General features: G+C 40.4%; 1 protein-coding gene across 6 annotated transcripts in view; it reads left to right on the forward strand.

Annotated features, from left to right (window-relative positions):
• Nucleotides 1-19,230, forward strand: part of COMT (catechol-O-methyltransferase) — a 363,876-nt gene extending 344,646 nt beyond the window's left edge. For 3 of the 6 annotated variants that reach the window (XM_062631499.1, XM_062631496.1, XM_062631497.1), the window contains exons 2-5: nucleotides 12,236-12,515; nucleotides 14,297-14,490; nucleotides 15,443-15,574; nucleotides 17,953-19,230. In XM_062631499.1, coding sequence (XP_062487483.1) covers nucleotides 12,236-12,515; nucleotides 14,297-14,490; nucleotides 15,443-15,574; nucleotides 17,953-18,132 — 786 coding nt within the window. In that variant the 3' untranslated portion in view covers nucleotides 18,133-19,230. The other 3 variants (XM_062631495.1, XM_062631498.1, XM_062631494.1) reach the window with 3 other exon arrangements.
• Nucleotides 19,231-23,043: the final 3,813 nt, after the last annotated feature.

A 23,043-nucleotide genomic window follows, 5' to 3' on the forward strand; every position in this document is an offset into this window, starting at 1 on the left:
GCAGTTTCCTGATTCATACAAGAGTGATGCTTCCTTTCTCAAAATTCCTCTTTTACATGTTCTCAGGAAGAGAAACCAATTTGACTGTGGAAAACAGCAAATTCACATAAAAGAAAATCCCTCCTGCTATTCTGAAAATGCAAGCTCAAAAGAATTTTCTTCCACTCATTGTTTCACATGATCTGTGGGGTTTGTGATAATGTGCTAGCTCTCCTGTCTCCCTTTGTTTAGCCTTTTAAAAAACAGTCTTTGGTCAGAATTGTTAGAAGAAGGGAATGCCATTTGTTGTTATGCCAGGCGTGGATTTACTGGGAAGGCTCTAGCTCCGTGCTATGCACAGCAAGTGGGGATAGCATGGCCACATTGCACCACGTGATGGCAGCTGTGTAGCCTGCATTTGAGACTGGGAGGTCTGTACATTAGCAGTGTCTACTCAAGTTTGTACAAACAGATCTGAGCTGAACTCTGTCAACTGTCAGAGCTATTCAGTGTGAACTAGTCAGTTATTCTGACCTGCTGTCATTCGTGTGATGTTGCTCCCAAGCTAAGACATGCTGGGTCTACATCTTCCTATAAATGTGCCCTGTGAATGCAGGATCCTGATGTTCTGCAGTATCAAATCCATCTTTTAAGATCTTGTCCCCAAACAAAAATTGTGTTTGTACAATGTAAAAATTTATAAAAACCTGAGATATTTATAGCTGTCCACAGTTCTCTGACCTGGATGTATTACTGTCGGGGTAAATTTTTACGATCTAGACAAGGATAAGTCATGTGAACATGGTATAAATTTATACATCTGGAGCTTGTAGTATTGTTAATAGAAACTTACAAAAAATCCATACATATATAGGCACTGCCTTGGGCAAAAAGGTGTTTTAAATAAAGGCATAAGCCAATGTTTAACATCCTACCAAAGAAACTTCCCTTGGAGGAAAAAAAAAATCCCATAATAATGTATTACAAATGTTCAACTCTCTATTAAGTTGGAAGCAACTTATGGACATTATCTCACAGTTTGGGTGGTTTAACTAACTGAACCTCTGCCTTTATCTAATTTGCAGTTATTGCCATTCATGCATTTTTACTTAGCTAGTTAAATATCTAGACAACAGAAAGGGTTACTCTGCAGGCACAGCCTTTATCATCCAAGTAAACAGTTGTGGGCACGCAGAAGCAAATTTTCTCCTCCCATGCTTTTAGCCTGAACAATATGATTCAGCTCAAGGTTCAAAATCTTTTAAAAGCATTGTCAGAGGACACTGCTCAATCTGGTAAGTCTTGGTACAAATTTCTGCTCCTGGGTATAAGCTGGGCTGATACCACCCACCAGTTCACAGCTAGCTATAGTTAACTGCTAGGATGGCTCCAAAGAATAGCTTACAGAATCAGGTCAGTGCATAGAATAAGTTTGGCTGGTTTAAGCTCGTTTCTCCACAGAGCAGCAGTAAAAGAAATTCTTAGTTAATGTTAACTGTGGGTGGCATCAGGTATCATGCTTTAACCTGTCATGCTTTCAGAACCAGCTTTTGATCAGGTAGGAAACTACTGTCAGTGAAGCTGGAGTGCAGTATTGCTTAGTTCATCCTTTGTTCTTCTTGATGTCTAGGTTACAACAAAGTTATTTGTTGAACTAAATCTCTGTTATACATGGGAGGGATACTTCAAAGTTATTCTGTATTAAGTACTGTGCTATAATGCAGGGTCTTAGTTATGTTTTGTTAACTTACTAAAAACACTTTGATCTTCACCTACCTCATTTTCCCACAATTCTTTATGCAATTCATCCACTTAAAGGGCTCTCAGGTAGTTCTTCATTCTTTCAAGGACTTCCCCCATCATGTGACGAAGCCTGTTTTCATATCTTCAGTTCCTGTTTTTGCCACATGTAATACAAACTCTTAAAATCTTTTAAAAGTTTCTAGGCTAGAGCTTTTCAAACACTTGCTAACTAGGTTTGAGTTTTGTAGTGAGATTACAGCAGAGAACTTCCACCACATTGTGTTTGGCTTTTGTTTTTTTTTTCTTAATATTTTCTTTTATGGTGCAGTTTAATTGCAGCTTGGTTATATTGTTTCTGCCTCGAAGGAAACAGTATAGACAGTCAAACTGACGACAAGGCTTATTAGAATAATCCTTTTATCTTAGAGCTGTTTGTAGCAGAATATTTTTCCACCTAGAAGCTCCACAAATTCAAATGTACTATTTATAATGTATTGATTGCACTTCCTTCTGTAGTTGCTGTTAAGCAATTTGGTATACATACTTCTCCTCCCTCCAGCAGAACTCTATATTTAACCCACATGCCTAGGTCTTGTTTCTACAAATTCTGCACTGGCTGAGGCATGCCACATCTGAGCTGAAAAAAGAACTGAATCCCTTGGGCTAAATTCATTCCTGGAGTTGCTTGATTGAACACAATGCATTTACACTGAGTGCAGATTTGGCTCATACCTGACTTTGTCAGCATTCACTGTGCTGTAACTAAGTAACAAGAACACTGTCATTAGGGGACAGATGAACAGCTTTCTCTAGGGTTATTAGAGCACTGAGCACCTTTAAGGAGCGCAGAAACCAGTGAAAGGAGGAGTTGGAGAAAAGGACACCGCTCCTTTTAGAGTCTTGTAACAGGACTGATAAGCTATTCCTGTGATGTGATCGAACGGGACTGAATACTGCAGGCTCTTGGACTCTTATTCTATAAAATCCACAGCAGAGCAGCACAGGAAAAGATCGGAGGGAACAGCTTCTGCTGTACCAAGAAAGGTACCTATTTATATTTTCTTACTTCTCAGGCTTGACACAATTTGCTGTCGTAGATACTGTCACTGTTTTAAACAGTGGCGAGTATGAAAGGAGCGGTGTTTTCCACATTTTGACTGGTACTCATTGTCAGGAAGCCAGTCCGTGGGCAGCAACAGCTTTCACAGAGAAAGAGTAGGACTTATTTGTGTGTAATGCATTTATACTGTATTGTAAACCTTGACAGTTGAAAGAAATGAGATAACCCCAGCTAAATTGAAAATGTAATTTATGGCTGTAAGTATGCTGGAATTCGGTGCTCATTTGTATTCAAGAAAAAGCTGGATGCGAGTCAAGCTTCAGTTCAGTCATATTTGACTGAATAGCTGCTTTTATAAATGTGTTGCTGCAGCTGTATTTTATGGGAGTTTTCATTCTCAAGAGGGAGTTCTGCTACAGCAAAATGTCTGTGAAGAACAGACAAAAAGCTTGTACTTTTGCTTGCTAGCAGAGTTGCTGCTCATGAAGTAGTTTTCTAATGCCCTTTATGGACATTCTTTACATTCTGTCCTTTATAAAAACCCTCATATTTACCAATACTGTCGAGCACATGTCATACCGATGATCTCCATAAACAACCTTTACTTTATAGCTGCACTAACCCTAGCTTTTTTTCTGCTTACTCAGCTGTGGGCTCATCTCACAAAGCCACCACATTCAGGATATCATGCATTTGCACAACATCACGGTATTTAAATGCAAAATAAAATTTTGCCAACATACAGCTTTAGTTTGCATCAGTGGAAGAAGAGTTTAACCATATTAACCCTGCAAACAATTTACTTGTCACTCAAGTTTAGCAATATTTTTTAGCAGCTGGTATCAGGTTTATCTCTGCCAGTCTCACACTGTTGTCTGTCAGCAACCCTTCAGGATCACTGGAATTATAACTGACTTGGAATTTTCTGAAAAAACATATTTTTGGCAGCAGCCGTTGAAACCAGATCTTAATGCACGAGGCATTCCATACCAGTTTAGCTTGATCTCTATTAGAAGAGATTTCTCAGAAAGCAGTTTCTAAGTAAAGTAAGAGACATTCTATTGCCACTCCAGCTAGTTTTCTGGGAAGGGCATTCTGTCAGGATTTGAGGCCAAGGTTTCATGCCCTGAGCTTGTCTCAGTTATGCTGCCTCTTCCCACACAGTGTTCTGGTTACCTGCTGTGCTGTGGTGATCCCACCTTGCCTGGCCTGTTAGAGCTCTTCATTTCCATAGAGATAAGCCATTATCTCAGCAGCAATTTCCTTCCTACTCTTTCAGGTCCTTCCATGAGTGTTTCACCAGGTTTCAGTTGTGCACTCCCCCTGGCCTGAAGAGCAGCTTGTGGAGGGCGGAAAGCTGTGTTGAAGACAGATTTACGCTAGATTAGCTGGTAGCCTTGGAAGCAGGGCAGGAGCATGCAGTGGGGATTTGGGACATTGAGGATTCAGCACTTGATCTTTGTGGTGGTATAAAGAGAGAATGCAAAATAAGTCTATTGCAGGTGATGATGCTGAGGATACCTAGCCATTTTGGTCTTTCCTCTGCCAGCCCTTTCTTCCAAATCTTCAAATCTCTAGTTGGGGCAAAATCATTCAGTAGGAGGTAGTTTTATGTACGTAAAGTCTCAGCCAAGAAAACTTTTTACAGACCAGCTTGTAGTGTGCTGGCAGGGCAGAGCACTTTCTGCTTTTAGCAGTCCACTGCTTCCCAGGTGGGGTTTGTACAGTTCAGCTGAGCTGCAACCCCTGGCCTCAAACACTAGTACAAATAATACAAATACATCTAATGTTCTGGAGTGGGAATAACAACTACCAGGAGCAAATGCTTCCAAGGGGTACCTGAAAAGATCTTATTCCTGAAAAGCTGTCTTTGCTCAAAGCCTGGTAAAGTGCATTTCTTATCCTTGAAGAATTCTCTCACCCCAAACTGTGACTTTAAATCATGCAGTGTGATTAGGCCAGACCGGATCAGAAACTTACAGATCCACACGGACCTGCTTGTTGGATGGAGATGAGGCCTCTCTTCGTGGCAAGTTTATTCTAAACCCTGTACTTCTTTATGGGGCACATAGCCATTATATAAACCTTTTCCTTTGGGTGATAGCACTTAAGACAATGGCTATTGTGAAGGGAGCTTTAAGTTGGTAGCAATTATCTGAATTGAAATTAAGAGAATGGATATAAACACCCTTATGAAGCTTAGTTGATTAGCTCCCAAGTAGGCAGTAGGCACTTTTCTGTTCTTTTCCTTTCATTCAGAAAGAAGAAATCTGTATTTGTTTCCTTTCAACAGGAGGAAAAAGGACAAGACAAAAGGCCTAAGGGGAAAAAAGTAATGATCAGAAGTTTGCATTTATAGAAGTCAGAATTTTTGTAGTCATGGTACTGAAGCTAAATTATAGTAATCTGAGAAAAACCTAGGAAATGGAAATTCAGATTTCATACAAGAACTACTTAGTGAAAAATTATATAAAGTCTGTTCAGCTTGTTTTTATGATGTCAGTGGAAAATCTGAATGTCAAATTCCCAGACTAAGTTTCCATTGAAATACAAGCTATTCACGTTTGGCAATATGATGATTATTCTTCACAGTGTTGCACTCATTTTAAAATACATAAACAACAATGAAAGAATAGGAGGTAAAAAGATATTTTTTTGACCTTTAAAAGTACTAAATTACGAAGCTGTTGAATTGTGTTGCCTACAGCAACAGGATACAATGTGTTTGGCAGAAATCAGTTCAGGCTTTCTGTCCAAAATATTCTGCCTTTTTTGCTCTGGGAAAAGACAAGAAAAGCAAAATGCCACAAAACAGAGATTGTCTCACTCAAGGCAGCATAGGACAGAGAGTCAGGGACTCCAGTCCCAGTCAGGGATGGCACAGATCTCCTAGTGCAGAGCAACAAATATTGTTAAAATAAACGTAGAAATGTGCTGACTCTTCTGCATTGTTTTGCACTGCTTCTGAAAGAGCTAACATGTCCTTACTTTTATCCAAATCCTCTGCATGCTTTAGTGTATAAGATACGTAATGGCATAATTTCAGCAGTAGCTTTTAAAAAGTTTGAACTTAAACCTTATATCCACAGCAGGCATTTTTCTGACAAAAAATAATTCAGCTTTGCAACACCTTGAAAGTTATAGAAGTAGCACTAACTTAAACTTACTCTTCTGGCAACAGAGACATAGGTAAGACAGCTCACCCGAGATCGAATCAGAAAAACATTGCCAAGATGAGATCCAACCCCAAGTTCCCTGATTCAGGATCACAAACTTTACTCTCATTCCAGTCCTGGGGAATAGCAGAATTACGTACATGCTGGTTTTGTAGAACAGGGTGTTTTTTGTGGTTATGTTTAGGACTTCATTTTTAGTACGAAGCAAAACAGGATCAGTTCCAAGCTAAACCTGTAACAAGAGTTTCTGTAATAAGGCTTATAAGGATTCAACTAGATTGAAAAAAAAAATTCTATCCAACAGTTTCCAACCTCCCAAGTATTTTAATACCTGTCATCTTATTTTTGCGTCTGTAGGAAATAAAGCCTTGTTAAATATTCATAATGAACTAAGCTTCAGAATAGTTAAATATTCAAATTTAATACTTTTTTAATCTGCTAAGTGTGAAACTCACCAAGTCATGTGTCCTTATTAAAACTCAGAGCATTTAAAGGTGCTTACTTTCAACATGTTGTTTTTTTTTTCTTCTCTGTAAATATCAGCTTTTAGCAGAAGGAGGTTGTTTTGGAATCTGAGAGAGAAACAGTAGCAGTCAGTAGTTCAGGCCAAATCTCCATACACTTTCCTCTAACAGTGTTACAAAAACTTCAGAAGCACTGAGAAAAATCTTGATTTGAATTCATCTGGTGACTTGGAGTTACATTAAACATTGATGTTTCCAATTGTTATAATCCTTATTTTTTCACTTCAGGGACTTCTAAGACCAGTGATTTTTTAACAATACTTGGAAAAACATTACCAAAAGGACTGATAAATAACAGTACCAAAAGACCCTTATTGTAACCTGTGGTGAAATGGCTGGAGTCACCTGTACACGAATAAAGAACAGGATGTCTTGTTTTGTGCTCTGTCACATGGGCATTTTTATGTTTTTAGAAAAACTGGAGCTCTTATTACAGTAAGAGGGTAGTGAATCCCTAACTGAAACAACTACTGGCATAACAGATCCCCAGGACTGCGCCAATCTCTTGAGATTTCATTTATGGCCATTGGAATGACTTAGGTATTTAATTTTTAAGGGCAGATAAATTGGGGCAGCAGATACCCACAATTCCTGTTTGCTTCTTTCTTTGAAAGTGCTGTTTTAAATCTCTGTACGCTGAAGCAGAGGTGCTCCCATTCAAGTTTAGTTATGGTTTGCAACAGGGGAAAACTGCTGAACTGCACTGTGAAGTTATGATTTGGTCTTATGAAACCTGCCAAAATGAGTAAGATTAGATGCATAAGAAAATAACCCAGTGCTTTAGAAAGACTTGTCAGTACTTTGACAGGTTTGGGCATGAAATTTTAATATGTTTTCTTTTAAACTCTGTCTTCTCAAAACCAGATTTAGCGATAGATGTTATTCATTCCTTTTCATAATGTTATCCCTCCAGTTTTCTCTTTATTCCCTTGCTGAATTTTTTATTTTGCCTACTATTTTCCACTTCAAATTTTAGTTTTCAAAGAGAAGTCTCACTTTATCATGGTGTTTCTAATGCACAGAAGAGGTTGCAGTGCTAAGCTGTGTATTTGGAACCTCAGAACAAGCACTAAATAATAAGCGCGACTGCCTTATAATTAGTGGTTATGGGAAACTTGACTATGTGCAAGTTCAGTTTTACTGCATATTTAATGAACCTCATGAATCCATATTAAAGCTAAAATTACAGTTGCATTTTCTAAAGCTGTCATAACATGACTGTCTCTTAGGTAGTGGTAGTTTGAAACTGGCTGAATTACACACTTAATTCTCATATCAAATACTTTTCAGCTAAGAATGCGAAAGCAATTACCTATTTTGGTACAGATTTTTTTCCCCTCTGGGTACATGACCATCACTGATGCATCTCGCCCTTGGCAGGCTGCTTTTACAGTCTCCTGCTATCACAAAATTTATTCTCACATCTAGAGAAGACAGAGATTAAGAGGGACAAACTTTAAAAAAGAAACAGTGCTTAAAAGAAAAAAGAAAAAAAAAGGAAAAGAAGAGAAAACCAAGGTATTTCTGGTTTGCTCCTTTTAAAAGTTACTTTCTCTGGAAACTGGTTTTCAGGATAATTGTCTCCTAAAGGAGCTCTGCTATGAACAACCCATAACGACAGTTTATGAAGGCACTGAGGTGTTACACAGCATTAATAAGCATAAACCCTCCCCCCCAACAGCTGAAAAACATTCCTTGATACAGCAAAACCAAGTGAACTTGTCTAGGAATGGAAAAAAGCAGCATGTGCGATACAGGTTGTTGCAATCTGTGAGCAGCCTCTAAGGATCTGTGGGAGGCAGGTGGGCTCTGCTGCTATATGAGGTGGCACTCATGTAGGACTCAGAAGTGCCAAGATCTAACTGAGGCACAGTAAGAAATGGATCCCTCCAAGCGCTTAATCGTAGGAATAGCCAAGCTGAATTGCTTCCTTGATTAAGTTTTAGATCCAAGATCATCCCCTTATCACGTATGTTTGAGCTTTCACATATAGCTTTTTTTGTCTTGTTAACAAATACGTTACACAAAACATGTAAACAAACCAGGGTTAGCAGCCACTCAGCAGTCTAGATCAGAAGAGAAATGAGGTCAGTGTTTTGCCTTCAGAGGGGATTCTTGGGTGAACTTGAAGTGATAAGATTTCAAAGGTGAAGATGCAAAATTTGTTTCCAGGTGGCCCAGCAGAACTATCAGTTGTTGCCCTTCTAGAGAAGCTAAAGGCCTGCTCATGGTTTTGCATAAGGAATAGCTAGAAGAAACAGGTGGCTTTGGCTATCTGTGGGGTTCAGAAGCATATCCCAATTCACACCTTTTGTTAAGCTAGTTGCATCTTAGTAGCAGGATGTCACACTACACCTGCCAGGTTGCAGCAGCCTAAATGCAGTCTATGCATTTGAAAAGTTAGGGCATGTACATCTCAAACAAGGAGTCTTTCTCTGCATGAAGTGCAATCTTAAAACAACAAAATCTTTAAAAAGATCCTGCTGTCCAAGTAAGGAGAAGGGTGAAGTGTTTGTTCAAGATCAGCAAACTTGAGGGATTTGCTCTGCTCTGGCTAACAGAGATGTGTTAAGAAATAGCATTTCATAGGCTGCAGATGAGGAAGATACTGTCCTTCTTTATTATGTGGGCTTCTGAGCATGTGATGTCTTGTAAATTTGGTATACAGAGCCTGTAGTAGTGTGAGAAAAGTAAGATAATGGAAATCTGGTTTGCTGACATACCCTTCCATGCCTGGGTAACAGTGTGAAAATGGAGGGGTAGGATTTTACTGTCAAGAAGCTTCTTTTTGTTAAAGTATAAAAATAAGTCTTCACAATCTGTTCCCCGTATGTAAAAGAAATCTCAGCATTCCTGAGTGGGCCTGAGATAGCCTACAGATGCTCTCTCTCCCTGTTTTGAGAAATCTCAGCAAATGGTCTCATATCTACACTAGGCAATAGGGGAAAGCTGTTCTTCACAAAATACACCACCTGTAGATATCCATTCTTGCTCTCCAGCAGATCTTTGAAGGCAGCCCCAAACACACTGGCAGAATCTCACAGTGTCAAAGCAACAGGCTGTGGCAAGTTGTACTCAGAGGATGCCAACATATCCTTTGTAACCAGAGGATTATGTCTGGCAGCAGTATGAAATAATTCTGAACACCAACAGTCTTCAGTTCTACAGGGACCCGAATACAGTTGAACTGCCACCAAGTGAGTCACTGGTAAGCAGGGCTCATGCGGTTTCCCTTGTGCAGAGGCAGGAAGGGTTAGATACCTGCTGGCATCAGTAAATAGCTTCTGGGCTCCATCCATTCACCACAGTTCAGAATAATTATGTCTCAACTATGTCAGTAATCCAAATCCATCAACAATGACCATACAATCAACTAAGGCCCAGCCCAAGTTCTTGGTGGACAGATAATGTCGAACATCTTCATGTAGAACTAGAAAGAGCACAAGTCCCACCTGGAAGGTGTAGGACAATTAGGCCTGATCAGTAGGGCTACTAGTATATAGAAGGAAAGAAGCAAAATTGACATCCAGGCCTTGATGATCCTGCTGAGGTAGAGGAACAGATTCTTACTAGCTAGGAAATAAAGTTCATGAGGTTCAAGAAGCACGATTTTTCTGTGCTAATGATGCTGACAAGCTCTAAAAGGAAATGTCTCAGGTCAGACTTTGCAAGGAAAGCATTTAAGGTAAGCATTAACAGTGGTTACTACTTAAAAGCAAAATAAATAGACTTTTGACTGCTCCAAACAAATCATACTTGCTGTGCAACTAAGATAAATGGATGGGTGAACAAACTCCACTGTGAGCGTATCTCCATGGAAACTCAGTTATCTTCTAAACTCAAAGTCTGTTGTGCATGATGATTAAAAATTCAAAGCAGCGGGATAGATTTTTCCCCGTGTGTAATGTGTATGTGCCAACTCCTACTGCAGAATGGAGGTCTGACAACACGTAACATTTACAATATTCTTGGGACAATCCTGGGAAAAAAAAAGAGAAACAGGAACAAGCAGGAAGAGACCTGGGGAATATTTGGCTAATCACATAGCCCCTTTACCTCTGGTTTTGGGCAACTTAGGCCAACATTTTGAGGATGTTGCAGCTCCTATTAGAGGACTGGTTTTGCTGAAGGTTGGTGGAGTGCAATACAAGTGCAGGCGTTCACCATTTTTACCACCTGGAAGAGAAAGAGACTTCATAGAAAGGATCAGAGTTGTGTCATGTTCTGTAACAGTTTGTTTTTTTAAGTGCAACTTAATCCAACCTGCTGAGGTTAAGAAACGGGTTCTGAATCCTTTAGACCTGTGGTCAAATGCTTAATTAGACTTAAAGAACAAATGAACTCGGCAGTCATTCATCCTAATACTAACTGCAGCACATTCCAAACTGTGCTGTCCTCCCAGCATGCAACTGTCAGCTCTGCTTGTGGGAAGCAGAAAGGGAAAAGCGGAGGTGTTATAAGCTGCATCATCAGAAATGAGGTGTGTTTTGAGTTGTACAAGAGGAACTTCACATGCAGAGAGTCCTCAGGCAAATCAAAACTCTTAGTTTGGCACCCTGTCAAAGGCTAAATCAATTGCTTAATATTAAGAACCCTTTCTTTATGAGATCCTTTGTGCTGTGGCTCCTGCAAAGAGGTAAATGCACCTCCCTGTGTACTAGCCTATCTGAAATCCATCAGACTAAATGGCTTTGATGGGATTTACTGCTTGATCTGTACAGGGTGACATGCATCTCATCTGCTGAGCTTTATGTTCAGATGCCCTAAACTCAAAAAGACACACTGCCCATGCTGCACACACACAGGCATCTGCAGCTGTTACACTGAATTTCAGAGTGAGAACAGGCACAATCCTATCAGATGATTTGAGCTGGCCGATCAGAGAAGTACAACATGTCCTTTTGTACATCTCTTCAATTTCATGAGTCTGAGCTCTTCTCTGGTTCAGGGATTCAGTTTATATTTTTATAACCAGTGAGAAAACATCCCTATTTTATAAAAGGAAATGCATCTTTGGTTCTCAGATTAACCTCTTGTGTCAAAGGTGTTATAAGCAGGAAAAAGGCTTCTATTTTCTGAAAAACATTCCACCTGGGTCCCTCTGCTGCAGGCTCTGAAAGGAAGGGGAAGGTGGAGTCCTACTGAAACATCAAGCTCAGCTTCTCTGCGGAGCATGCAAGAAGGGCAGGTGGTGGCATAGAGCTCTGCATGCAGGGTAGTAACTCACAACCTGCAGACTGGCTTGAAACAGAATGTTACTTCACAGTGGCCAGTTTCTGCTGATAACTGTGCTCAAAATTAAACGGTGAGATGTTCCATATTTTCTCACCAAGGCCAGCTTAGAAGTATCCCAGTGCTCAAAAATATAGGAAAGAGGGATCACATGCAGGCTCTGATTTAAGGTTTTAAATCCTTTAAAAAAAGAGAACAGATTTGATGCTGGGAGGCTCCTTGTGCAGTGGCATGCATGAAGCCAGGACTGAGCAGCTGTGTGGGGGAAGGGACCAGAGCATTAAATAAAGCTACTTGTTGACTGCCTGTAAAATTGGCTTCTAAAGGGAGTGCCACAGAGCACCATCTATTACCAAGTGACAGAGAGCAGTTTTTAGCTACTCTAGAAAATACCATAATTAAACTCTGTGTGTTGCTGTTCAAGTATGGTTGGCTATGGGTTACTCAACTTAGTATTTACAAAAAGGATAGATCTCTTCCGTGCCACCTTAACCCTGGGCTGTTTTTCTTTTTCCTTCCAGATGCTCGAGAGCTCTTCAGTCCTTTTCACTGTCTTCCTCCTGCTTTTCATTTTGCTGCTGGTTGTGGTACTCATCAGGAGAAACCCCACTGCTTCCCTTCTCTGGAATGAAATAATCCGGGAGAAAATAACCAATTTAATCATGAATCAGAGCAAGGAACAGAGGATTTTAAATTTTGTGCTGCAGAATGCAGTCCGGGGAGACCCCTGTAGTGTGCTGGATGCTATAGATAAGTACTGCTCCCAGAAAGAGTGGGCCATGAACGTGGGCAATGAGAAAGGTAATTGCAAGCAGGGATCAGCACTTGAACAATCCTTCAAGACTAGTGCATTACAGGACATGTTATTGTGTTCACATAGTAACTTCTATCTGCTGAGAGAACACAAAAACAAACCCAAAACCCAACCTCCCCCCTCCCCCTCAAAACCCCAGGACAGCCTTGTGTGTATCCAGTGAGTAATCCAGGAAGTCACAGGACCCAGTCTGGGTTTGCGTGTTGTGTACACTGCAATTGTGTAAGCAGAGAGTGACAATTTACGAGGAAAATCTAGGTTGGGTTATACCTCAGTTCTTATACAAGGTGCCCTTAAGGCATAATTCATTACGTGAAATACTTTCTGATCCTTAACTGAAAGATAGTAAATGGGGGGGGGGATGGGAGTGTGGAGTATTTTAAACTATGTTGTGTATGCAAGCATAAGTTACAAATCAGCGTTGAAGGGAAAAATCCTATCCATGTAATACACAGAAGCAGTTCTCAGACATTGCTGCTACTTAGCAAGTGAATTTCCTTGTTCTTGCCTCCTAAAGGAAAATATGTGGACAAAGCATTTATTTTTTAATTAGCTGCAGGAAAGTGACAATCTTTTAAAAAAACTGTAATGGCAAAATGTTAACGTGTTATGAATTAGACACAGAAGTACCTCTTGCTGGGGAATTGCAGGGGAGAGTTGCTTAAGCCTGGGATTAACATAGCTAATGAAATACAACAGTAAGCATTGTAACAGCTTCTCTGTCATGGGTACAGTTTTTGAAACTCTGCATAGCAGGCCGGGTGCTGAGGGCAACAGAACAGTGGGTGGTGGCTGAGTGGAAATTCTTAAGAGCTCTAAACCTTGATCAACTGGGCTTATATTCTTAAAGATTTCACTCCAGTTTTGCTCTGACAAGATGACCTTTCCTCCGATCAGAGCCATCATTAACGCATCTTTAGTCTCAAAGATTTTGGGAGTGACCACGTGATGCCAAGAAGCAACCATCATCATCGTACTATTCATAAACAAATGACATCCAGGAAAGTACCAGATAATGAAATTTCTATGTACACTGAAAAATTCCATGGCTCACTGTAAGATCCCTTCAAATACTTCGTCAGAGTAGTTCTCTAGTTTCCAGCCACACAAGTAAAGAGTTTTCTCACAAATAAATTCTTTTCTTCGGAAGGACTGAATATAGCACAGCGTCTTACCACTTATTTGGTAACGTTTTGTTGTTGTTGACTGATGTTTTCCATCCCTCAAATTCATCCAGTGAATCCAAGTATTTTGCAACTTCGTAACTACATTTTTCTTTCCTCTTTAAAAACAGTATTTAGGATAAGAAACTTTGTATCATGCAAAGATAGGATAAGAAACTTTGTAGACTGCATGTAACATTTGCAACAAATAAGAGCAATCAAAATTCAGGATTTATATGTTCCACAAACATGCCTAGTTTCGGCAATAAATTCTTAGACAAGCCCACTGCATTTTTCCCTTGTAACACTATAAATATTTTAGTTAATTCAGGCACTTCCTCACTCAAAAATGTTTATATTGTGAAACTAAGCAAGATTTTTTCTAGTTGAAAGTTTGCATTTCAAAACTTAGAATTTCCATGATCAACTTGATCACAGATAGGTCAGTTTGCAAAGGATATAGCATACCATTTGACATCAACCCTTAATTTTTGAATGTGTTTAGCAACTGAGTATACTTAGTAAGTTTCTCGTCACTAACTTGCTCTTCTGTATGTGATCTAGATTGATTTTGTAAGAAGTTAACATATTTCCATTTTATGCAGGTGTAATTCTAGACAAGACAGTGGAAGAGGTTAGTCCATCGGTTGCACTGGAGCTGGGAACATACTGTGGCTACTCAGGAGTTAGGATTGCTCGGCTGCTGAAGGCAGGAGCTCGTCTTCTCACTGTGGAGTTCAACCCAGAATTTGCTGCTATAGCTAAACAGATGTTTGAGTTTGCCGGAGTGCAAGATAAGGTGAATACTATTTGTCTCCAATTAGTATGAGGAAGCAATACATGGAGATCAGGACTTTACCTATAGAAACAACATGAATAGGTTTACATTTGGTTTTTACTTGTCAAGCAAGTGTAACACCCTAAGTGTTTGGGAACATGCAGAGTTCAACCATCAGGCTAGATCATAGGGAAAAGCTACCAGTGTCCACGAAAAGGACCGAGGTCATCTGTGTTTTTGTATATACAGCACAAACAAACTAAATTTGATAGCATTAGTCAGGGGCCCAAGTATGACACAGACCCAGCTGAGAGTCAGGATAGTTTGAAGTCAAGGGTATGGGGATGTGTGTGACCAAAATAATCAGGGCTGTTCTCCAAAGTTCTTTGTTATGTGAGACAGCTCACAAAAAAGAGCTGCATTATGTGCAATGGACTTCAGATGAGATGTACTTACCCAAATCTACTTGGTCACTATATATATATATATATATGTATATATGCATTTTGTGCAATCTGAGGTGTCTTGACTCTGTGCAGTTGGCTAGGATGCAGTTATTTCCAGTCTATAACCCAGATCAGCCGAGGGCTGAAATCTACAGCAGGTCAGGGGATTCATGCTGAAGAAGTGCCTGTCTGTTCAACTAGACAAATCACTTCAGGTGATAAAACCAGAGGAAATAAATCCCACCATGAGATCTTCTAATGCGTTTCTTGACTTCTTGGAGAGAACCTGAAGCACTAGCAACATCTAAAATTGCATTTTCCCCATCTGATTTAATTTCCCGATCAGCTATGAGTCATAAACCAGACAGATTTCCTTACCACTTTTTTCTTCCGCACACAGAATATGGCTCTTGCTTGACAAATCAATGTGCAGCAGCTTCTTTCAGTCTGGCCACAGTTTAAAATGAGCTAGAGGCACGTGCTTTTTCTTAATGGTTCTCAATTGATCAGATGGATTTGCATTTCAGGTAAGACTCCTAGAAGGCCCTTCAGAGGAAATTATTCCCCAGCTGAAGAAAAAATATGAGGTGGATACTCTGGATTTTGTCTTCCTGGACCACTGGAAAGACAGATACACACCAGATACCATCCTGCTTCAGGTCAGTTTCCACAATTTCAGTCTTAAAAGTAAAGTAGCAAATGCCTTGGTGTCTGTGAGGCCTATATTCTTTGTGAAGGACTAAATCCTCTGTAAAATGAAGAATGACAGCCAAAATAGAAACCTTACAAGAAAACAGGATTCTGGGGAAAGGATCCCAAACTTTTGTTAGGGACAGCTGCTGACACTACATAGCTCAGGACTTGGCAAATACTGTTGTACCATTGTGTTTCATGAACAATCCTAGCTCAAGGAGTGCATGGTCTGGGTCTTAAGCTCTCTAGAAGGAGTGTCTACATGGTCACTAACTGGAAGATTTGACCCTAAACCATCCTGATGCGGGGAGCAGGTGAGACTCAGGGCTCAGCTCCACTTCCCTCATTTCCTCAGTACCCTTTTTTTGCCGAGGGTCTGTTGTGCCAGCAGAGCCTTTGAATGAAACGCTATTTTGGTAGCACAGCTGGGTATCATCTTTCTGAGTCTTTGCTCCACCCAAATGGTGGCAAAACAACCTTTGGAGGAGTGCAGACTGCCCCAGTCAGGCACTTGTTGGGAACTGCTGTCCAACTGTCTCCAGTCCTGACTATGGAAAAATTACACTCATTCTTCCCAACCTGCCTTAACTATTACTATAAGCATTACAAAATGTGTAACAGCAGTAGGCAATGACAGATGAAGCAAGTCCCAGAGGACTTCTGGATAAGAAGGAATTTTCAGGTGTTAAATAACTGAGATTGACAACATCTGTATCTGTCAACACAGCACATACACTCTCCTAGCTTTGAGCTGCAGGCTGGTAAGATTGTCTACACTGCCTGTATGCATGGAAGTGTAACTTTTCTATTGTTTTCTTCACAAATAAATCCACATTATTTCCTCATCCAGGCTCCCCTGGTTTTTAATTTCAGGCCTGTCCTCCAGATAGCTGTTGAAAAGAAAATCTGTTTGGTGTTACGGACAGCCAGTATTGAATTTACAAATTGTTCCCTCCCTACAGTTATTTTGTGCCCAGAGAATGTTTTCTTTTAAACTGGCTGTGTAAGGATGACTGAGCTCTTTCCACTGGGAAGAGCTGGTGCTTCCTTATCAGAGCTTAATCTTCACAACACAGCCAAAACAAACAGGTAGTTTAGCTCCATCATAGTGGTCAGTCTGATGCAACTGTGATACAAAGTTGCAAAAATCCCTTATGAAATTAAGAGGAGAATTACAAGGAAAAGATAATCACATTTTCTTAGCTGTTATAGACCTTCTAACATGCAATTTTGGCATGTATTGCAATATGAATATCCAATAGGAAATGTAAAATATTCAAATGAAATATACACCAGAAGTGGCCCAGACAGCATTCCTGACACAAAAAAGCATCTGAAATCCTAGTGACCAGTGGAATATACAGCATATTGTCACCTGTAGGCTTCTATAAGCTCTGCAATAGAAATGGACCAGAGGGTATTTGCTGTCTCTAAAATTGCTTCTTCTATGCTGACCAGTATGGGGTCACCAGGGGCAACAGCGGAAAGCTGAACATTATCCACAGCACCCTCATCAACAGAACTTCTCTAATGGATTGGGAGCAACAAAACCCACCCCACCCCCCGTTTTGGCTACAACTGCTGCCTGTAACCACGGGATAACAACCAGCCTGATTAACTACAGACTGTTTTAAAACAGCTGGTAAGCTCAGATAAGCAACTTCTGCTAGACAAAAACACCAAGAAAAATTAGGTTTGTAGGTTAACTGAGGATAAACATTGTACTTGAAGTGAGTATTACAAGTTAATTATGCCTCGTGGAAATGTGTCAGTGATCTTCACTGTGCAAAAGCCCTGCTTCATGCCCGGTTCCTGAACAAAGTGGCAGAATGTACAGGGTGAAAGGAAAACAAGCACAGAAAATCTCTTACTCATTTAGATGTTTTGGAGTTTTGCTGAGACTGGCCAAGCAGACTGGTCCATGCCAGTCTCTCAGGGGACCTTAACAACTACTACAGTATTTTTATGCCATATTAAAGTTTTCAAACTTAAGCATGAGAGTGAAAACAAAACCATCTTTCTGGTCATGTAGACATAGTTGGAAATGATCTGAGCAGCAAACTGCACACCACCACTTCACTTGATTTGCTATTTCAGGACCCAAATGATCCAACATGTCATCAGTATCTCTAATGAGATTGTTTAAAAGTTAGCATATTAAACATGCCCACAAAGGATTAGAGTTACTCAGATTCTCCCATGTCTTTTCTTCCCTCCATACCTGTAGTACGGTGGGGTTCTGGATGCAGGCACTTGGTTATGACATGGTTTAACATGAAAGCACATTACATTCAAGCCAATGTCTGCTTAACAGCCACCATGAAGCAATTTCTCTTCTTTCTAGGAATGCAACTTGCTGAGGAAGGGATCGGTTCTTCTGGCCGACAATGTCATCATCCCAGGAGCTCCAGAATTCCTTAACTATGTCCGCAACAACTCCCATTTCCAATGCACTAACTACCCATCTCATCTGGAATATATGAAAGCTGATGATGCTATGGAAAAGGCTGTGTTTTTGGGATAAAGAGGGCCATTAATACTCAACCATGTAAATGCAACCGCACAAGTTAATTTTTCCATGCTTTATATTTTGGGGTGTTTTTTGTATTTTGGAGCCTGTACTTAAAGCAAGTGCTAGTGGAGATCACTTTAGACCAGGTGGAAAACAAAATCAGAAGTAGGGTAACAGCTCAAAGGTCTGTTCCATTGTTTCACATAATTCAGCAAACCCAAGGTGTTGCACACTGCATTGACCAACAGGTCATCAAACAACACAGTCTGTTCTTTTGAACTCAAACCTGATTTGGGCTTAGGGTGAGGTGGAAAAAGTTGCCACAACTTCTGAAGATATGTATCCCCAAGCTGACCTGAGTAATCATTATCAAGAGTGGAAAAAAAGCATGTGTGTTGTGAGAAGACCATTTCAGGAGCCCTGGTTTTGCCAGATTACCAGCATGCTACTTAATGCAATGAAGGTTCCTATTGCACTGAGATACATTTCTGCATCGTTACTGCAAAAGTTAACCACTGCTATGTGAGAGAGAAGGGCATGGACTGAAGGAAGACTGACCCATGCAGTGAGAAAACAGAACAGAATTTTGCAGAAGACAAAGTCATTAATCTGTCCATGCAGAGGCAGGGAAAACTGGAATAGTAAATAGGTTAAAACTATTAAAACTAACAGACAGGGAACAAAAGGAGCAGGCTCTTTCCAAAGAAACACCAAAACCTCCAAAACTACGTTAATATTTGACCTTAGGAAAATGCTGTTTACCCCTCATATTTACTTATCCTCTCATTATATTGTATAGACATTGTATGTGCTTTTTAGGAACAAGGCAAGCTGCTTACTCTGAAGTGCTGTGTATGTTTTAAGATGCTGTATAAAAATAAAGACCAGAGAGAACAGGTTTTACCAAGTAGGTGTTGCACACCCTGGTTAATCTCAGTGCTGCTAACACTATGGGAATAGTGAGGGCTGTCCCTGAGAAGACAACAACCCAAATATGAAATCTCTCACTCACCTGAACAATGCATAAATCCACTGGCATTCTGGCATGTCCTGCTGTGATTATATAATGAGGCAATGGTCGCATTTATAAATAAACCCTAAAAAACAATAGAGCTGGCACGTGACTTCCTTTGTTTCCCATGAATTCTGTACTGCACTTGGGAATTTCCAGCCTTGCAACAGCCACAGAAAGATCTAACAATTGAAAATGAGAGTGAAAAATCAGGGAGAACCATTCCCATTTTCCTATTACGGATTCTTTCAGACCTGTTATCAGCTTCTTCCTTTTACCGCTCACCTTACTGAAGTGGTGACTCTCCTGGCCTACGTGGTAGAGAAAATCCACCTCTAGGACACCAGTCATGAGCCTAGCAGAGTATTGCCCCACAGTATAAAGGAAAACTAGAACAGACTCAGGTGACAGGCAATTTAGAAATGGACCAAGCAAAGCACAGTGACCCAGCCAGCTTACAGTGTGTGCATTTCACAGCAATATGAGAAGGCCACATTATGAGAGTTTCTTCAACAATTTAAACTCTGTCACATTGAGAAAAACAAGATTTACTATAATGGATTAGATTATGCAGGCAGCCCCTTGTGACTCTGTTGTGCTGTCCTGTGTAGGAGCAAACTCTGAGCTCCAACACTTCCATCTCACACTGTGAATAAGTTGATTTATTCTGTAAGCTTGCTCAGCACCAAGTCCTCTTAGTGTCCAGGCTTAACTCAAAGTCACTTCAGGAGGTTCCAAGGAGTTTGTGCAAAACTTGCAAAAGAAAGTAACCATCAAGCAGACTGACATGCACAAGTTTCCAGAGCATACTGGAAACTTGCAATATCTGAAGGGGGGCTATAGGGATGCTGGGGATGGACTATTCATTAGGGACTGTAGTGACAGGACAATGGGTAATGGGTTAAAACTTAAACAGGGGAAGTTTAGATTGGATATAAGGAGGAAATTCTTTACTGTAAGGGTGGTGAGGCACTGGAATGGGTTGCCCAGGGAGGCTGTGAATGTCCCATCCCTGGCAGTGGTCAAGGCCAGGTTGGACGAAGCCTTGGGTGGCATGGTTTAGTGTGAGGTGTCCCTGCCCACGGCAGGGGGATTGGAACTGGATGATCTTAAGGTCCTTTCCAACCCGAACTATTCTATGATTCTATGATACTGGGAAATCAGGATACATACTGCTGACAGGCATTCTTCTATGTACACCTAAGGTCATGACTCCAAAGAATCCTCTTTTGTTTCTAGCTTTAAACACCTCTGCACCTAAACAGACACTTCTGCTATAGCAGGGTACTTCACACCTACAAAACAAAGTCTCAGATACATGAAGGATGTGAAAAGAGTAAATGGGTAAAATGTTCTCCACTTTACAAGGGAGGATCAGAAAAATACATTCCTACTGCTAGTTAATGGCCAAAATTAATGTCCAAGAGACTATCAAGAAAATCAGGGAAGCAGGGAACCTGTTGAATTAACATGGATATTTCAAGAGATGCATTAGTGAATAATGCATGTGTAACATATGTGCAAATATAACAGCCACCTTTTTGTATAGAAGAGGTATTTTAATTCATTAGAAAGTATCTCCCACATGGAAAACTGTGAAAATAACCACAGTGTGTGTATCATCAGATTATTTACCAAATTCCACACAAAGAACATTTTTTCCACTTGACCACACTTCTGAAATGCCCTTAATTATTGGTGGCAAGGGATGAAAAGGAAAAAGCCTGACTCAGTTTGCATGACTGACAACTAGAAAAAAGGCTTTTGGTCAGTTAAGCAAATATGATCTGGAGTCACTGACACATAAATGTGAAACCGCCCTGGGAGAAGAGTTACTTTTCAGAATAAAGTAATGCTTTGAATTCTGGCAGAAGCAAAAGGTGGGCAGTGGATCTTCCAATTCAAATATATCCTAAAAACCTGCTGAGTGTTACTGCAACATCAGCCTATTGCAATTAGAAGACACAACCTGTTCTTTCACAAATCGGGTGTGCAATTGTGCATCTGGAAGCATGTGTTTAAAGAGCACCCACTGAGAGGGTACCACAGATAGAAAGCTCCCAATGGAAAGAACTCCCTTAAAACACAACATTGCCTTCAGCAAATTCTCACAACTCGTCACAAATGGTTGATCCCACCAAATACTGGTAATTCAGATCTGTTCTCCAAATGACAGCTACTCTCTAGGTTCTCTTCATGACTCAGGCAACACCTGAAAGAGAGGCCTGATTTCTGCAAGAGCCTCTTTGTTACCTCAGAGGGACATGGTTTTGTCATTCAAAATACATATAATGCAGTGATGCATGCTTACTTGGTTGAGTAGTCAATCAATTAGGAATTAGTTATAAGGTATCTTATGAATAACAGCTAGTTACATTTGCATTTTTACGTTAAACATAGTAAAAGTTTGTCTTTGCCTCTGGCTCTACACGTAACAATGCCATTATAAAACAACTTCCCACTGCAAAAAACGCCTCTGTCAGCTTGTACCAGAATGAGATTCTGCCGTTCCTGTGCTTCAGGTGCACAGAGACCTTCACAGTAAAGCACTGGGGAAGAGACCTCTATGGACAGAATATTCCCCCAAGACAGTACTGAAACCTGGAACAGACGAGGGCTGTGATATTTCTTACCCGTTGTTACCAGGTTAACCTTTCACCTGCAGAACTCACTGCTTCCATGTGCCCAACCTGTGATAAGCTGGAAATGAAATCACTTTGACAGCTACAAAAGGTCAGTTGTAGAAACAACATATTTGTTTTAGCTCAGTACCTTACCTACAGCATCTGTTTTTCATTGCTGTGTTAGTGTATCCATAAAGAAATAAACAGATTCCTCATTGCAGCAGAACACTGACAATACCGAGGAGTACGATGCTAAGCCAGAGCACTTGTGAAACAAAATCCTGCAGCTGCAAGAACAGAACCTGGAGATGATTTTACAGAGCTGCTGAGGATGCATTCAGGACATCTGAAATAAAGAAGGAAGGCAAGCCTAAGATGAGCTTTCAAGTGCTGCTTGCAAGCATTTGTGAGTAAATGGAACCTTACATTAGTGCTGTGGATGGTACAATCAGGAATTGAACACATGGCACATTTTGTTACTAGGTTTCCACTCACAGAAAACCTGACCTCCACTCTACTTGTAAGACAGACACTATGTCAAGATTTACTGGGGTTTGCCACGCTTCATGTAGGCATGGCGGTCACTGTGATGTGTTTAGGTGCAGCCTCCCTACTGACCTTACCAACACAGATGAATGTGCCAGGAGAAGGCGGTCTGAAAAAGAATTCAGATCTGTCAGTAACCAGCTGTTACTTCAAACACATGGTTGACTTCTCAGTATCAGGATTTTTCTCCCCCACATAGCAACAAATGTAAATTATTTGGCACACTTCCAAAATAACCATTTCTTATGTCAACCAAACGGCACACATCAATGCAATAAAGATTTTCTGTTATTCTTACATTTATGAGAATACTTACACATATTTCAGAAATGGGACATCTTTGTAAAGTTACATGGATTTTATGACCAAATTAGGAAAGGTTACTAACTTCCCAAATGGAAAAGCCATCAGCAAGCTAGGCTTGTGGTCCCAAATGCGCAGGCCTTTGAGTGGTGATGCAGATGTCTTTCCCACAGAAATACAGGTGTATATTAAAAAGGACAAAACCACCATGATCAACAGTTCAGGGTCATGCTGCAACTCCAGCATATGGCAATGAATCAAAATATTTTCAGCTATAGTAAGTTTGGAGGATATTCCAATTGCCCTCACTACCACTGACCTTTTACTAACACTGAGTACACTGAACTGAACTAGGGTTCAATAATCCCCTGCCACAGAAATTTGCTGTTCCAAAGCCAAAGAACATTTGAGGTACCTGACGTAACAAAAAGATAACCA

Source organism: Pezoporus occidentalis, unplaced genomic scaffold (genome assembly GCF_034315485.1).
Source record: "Pezoporus occidentalis ecotype Australia unplaced genomic scaffold, CSIRO_AGI_Poc_V1 ctg37, whole genome shotgun sequence".
NCBI lineage: Eukaryota > Metazoa > Chordata > Aves > Psittaciformes > Psittacidae > Pezoporus > Pezoporus occidentalis.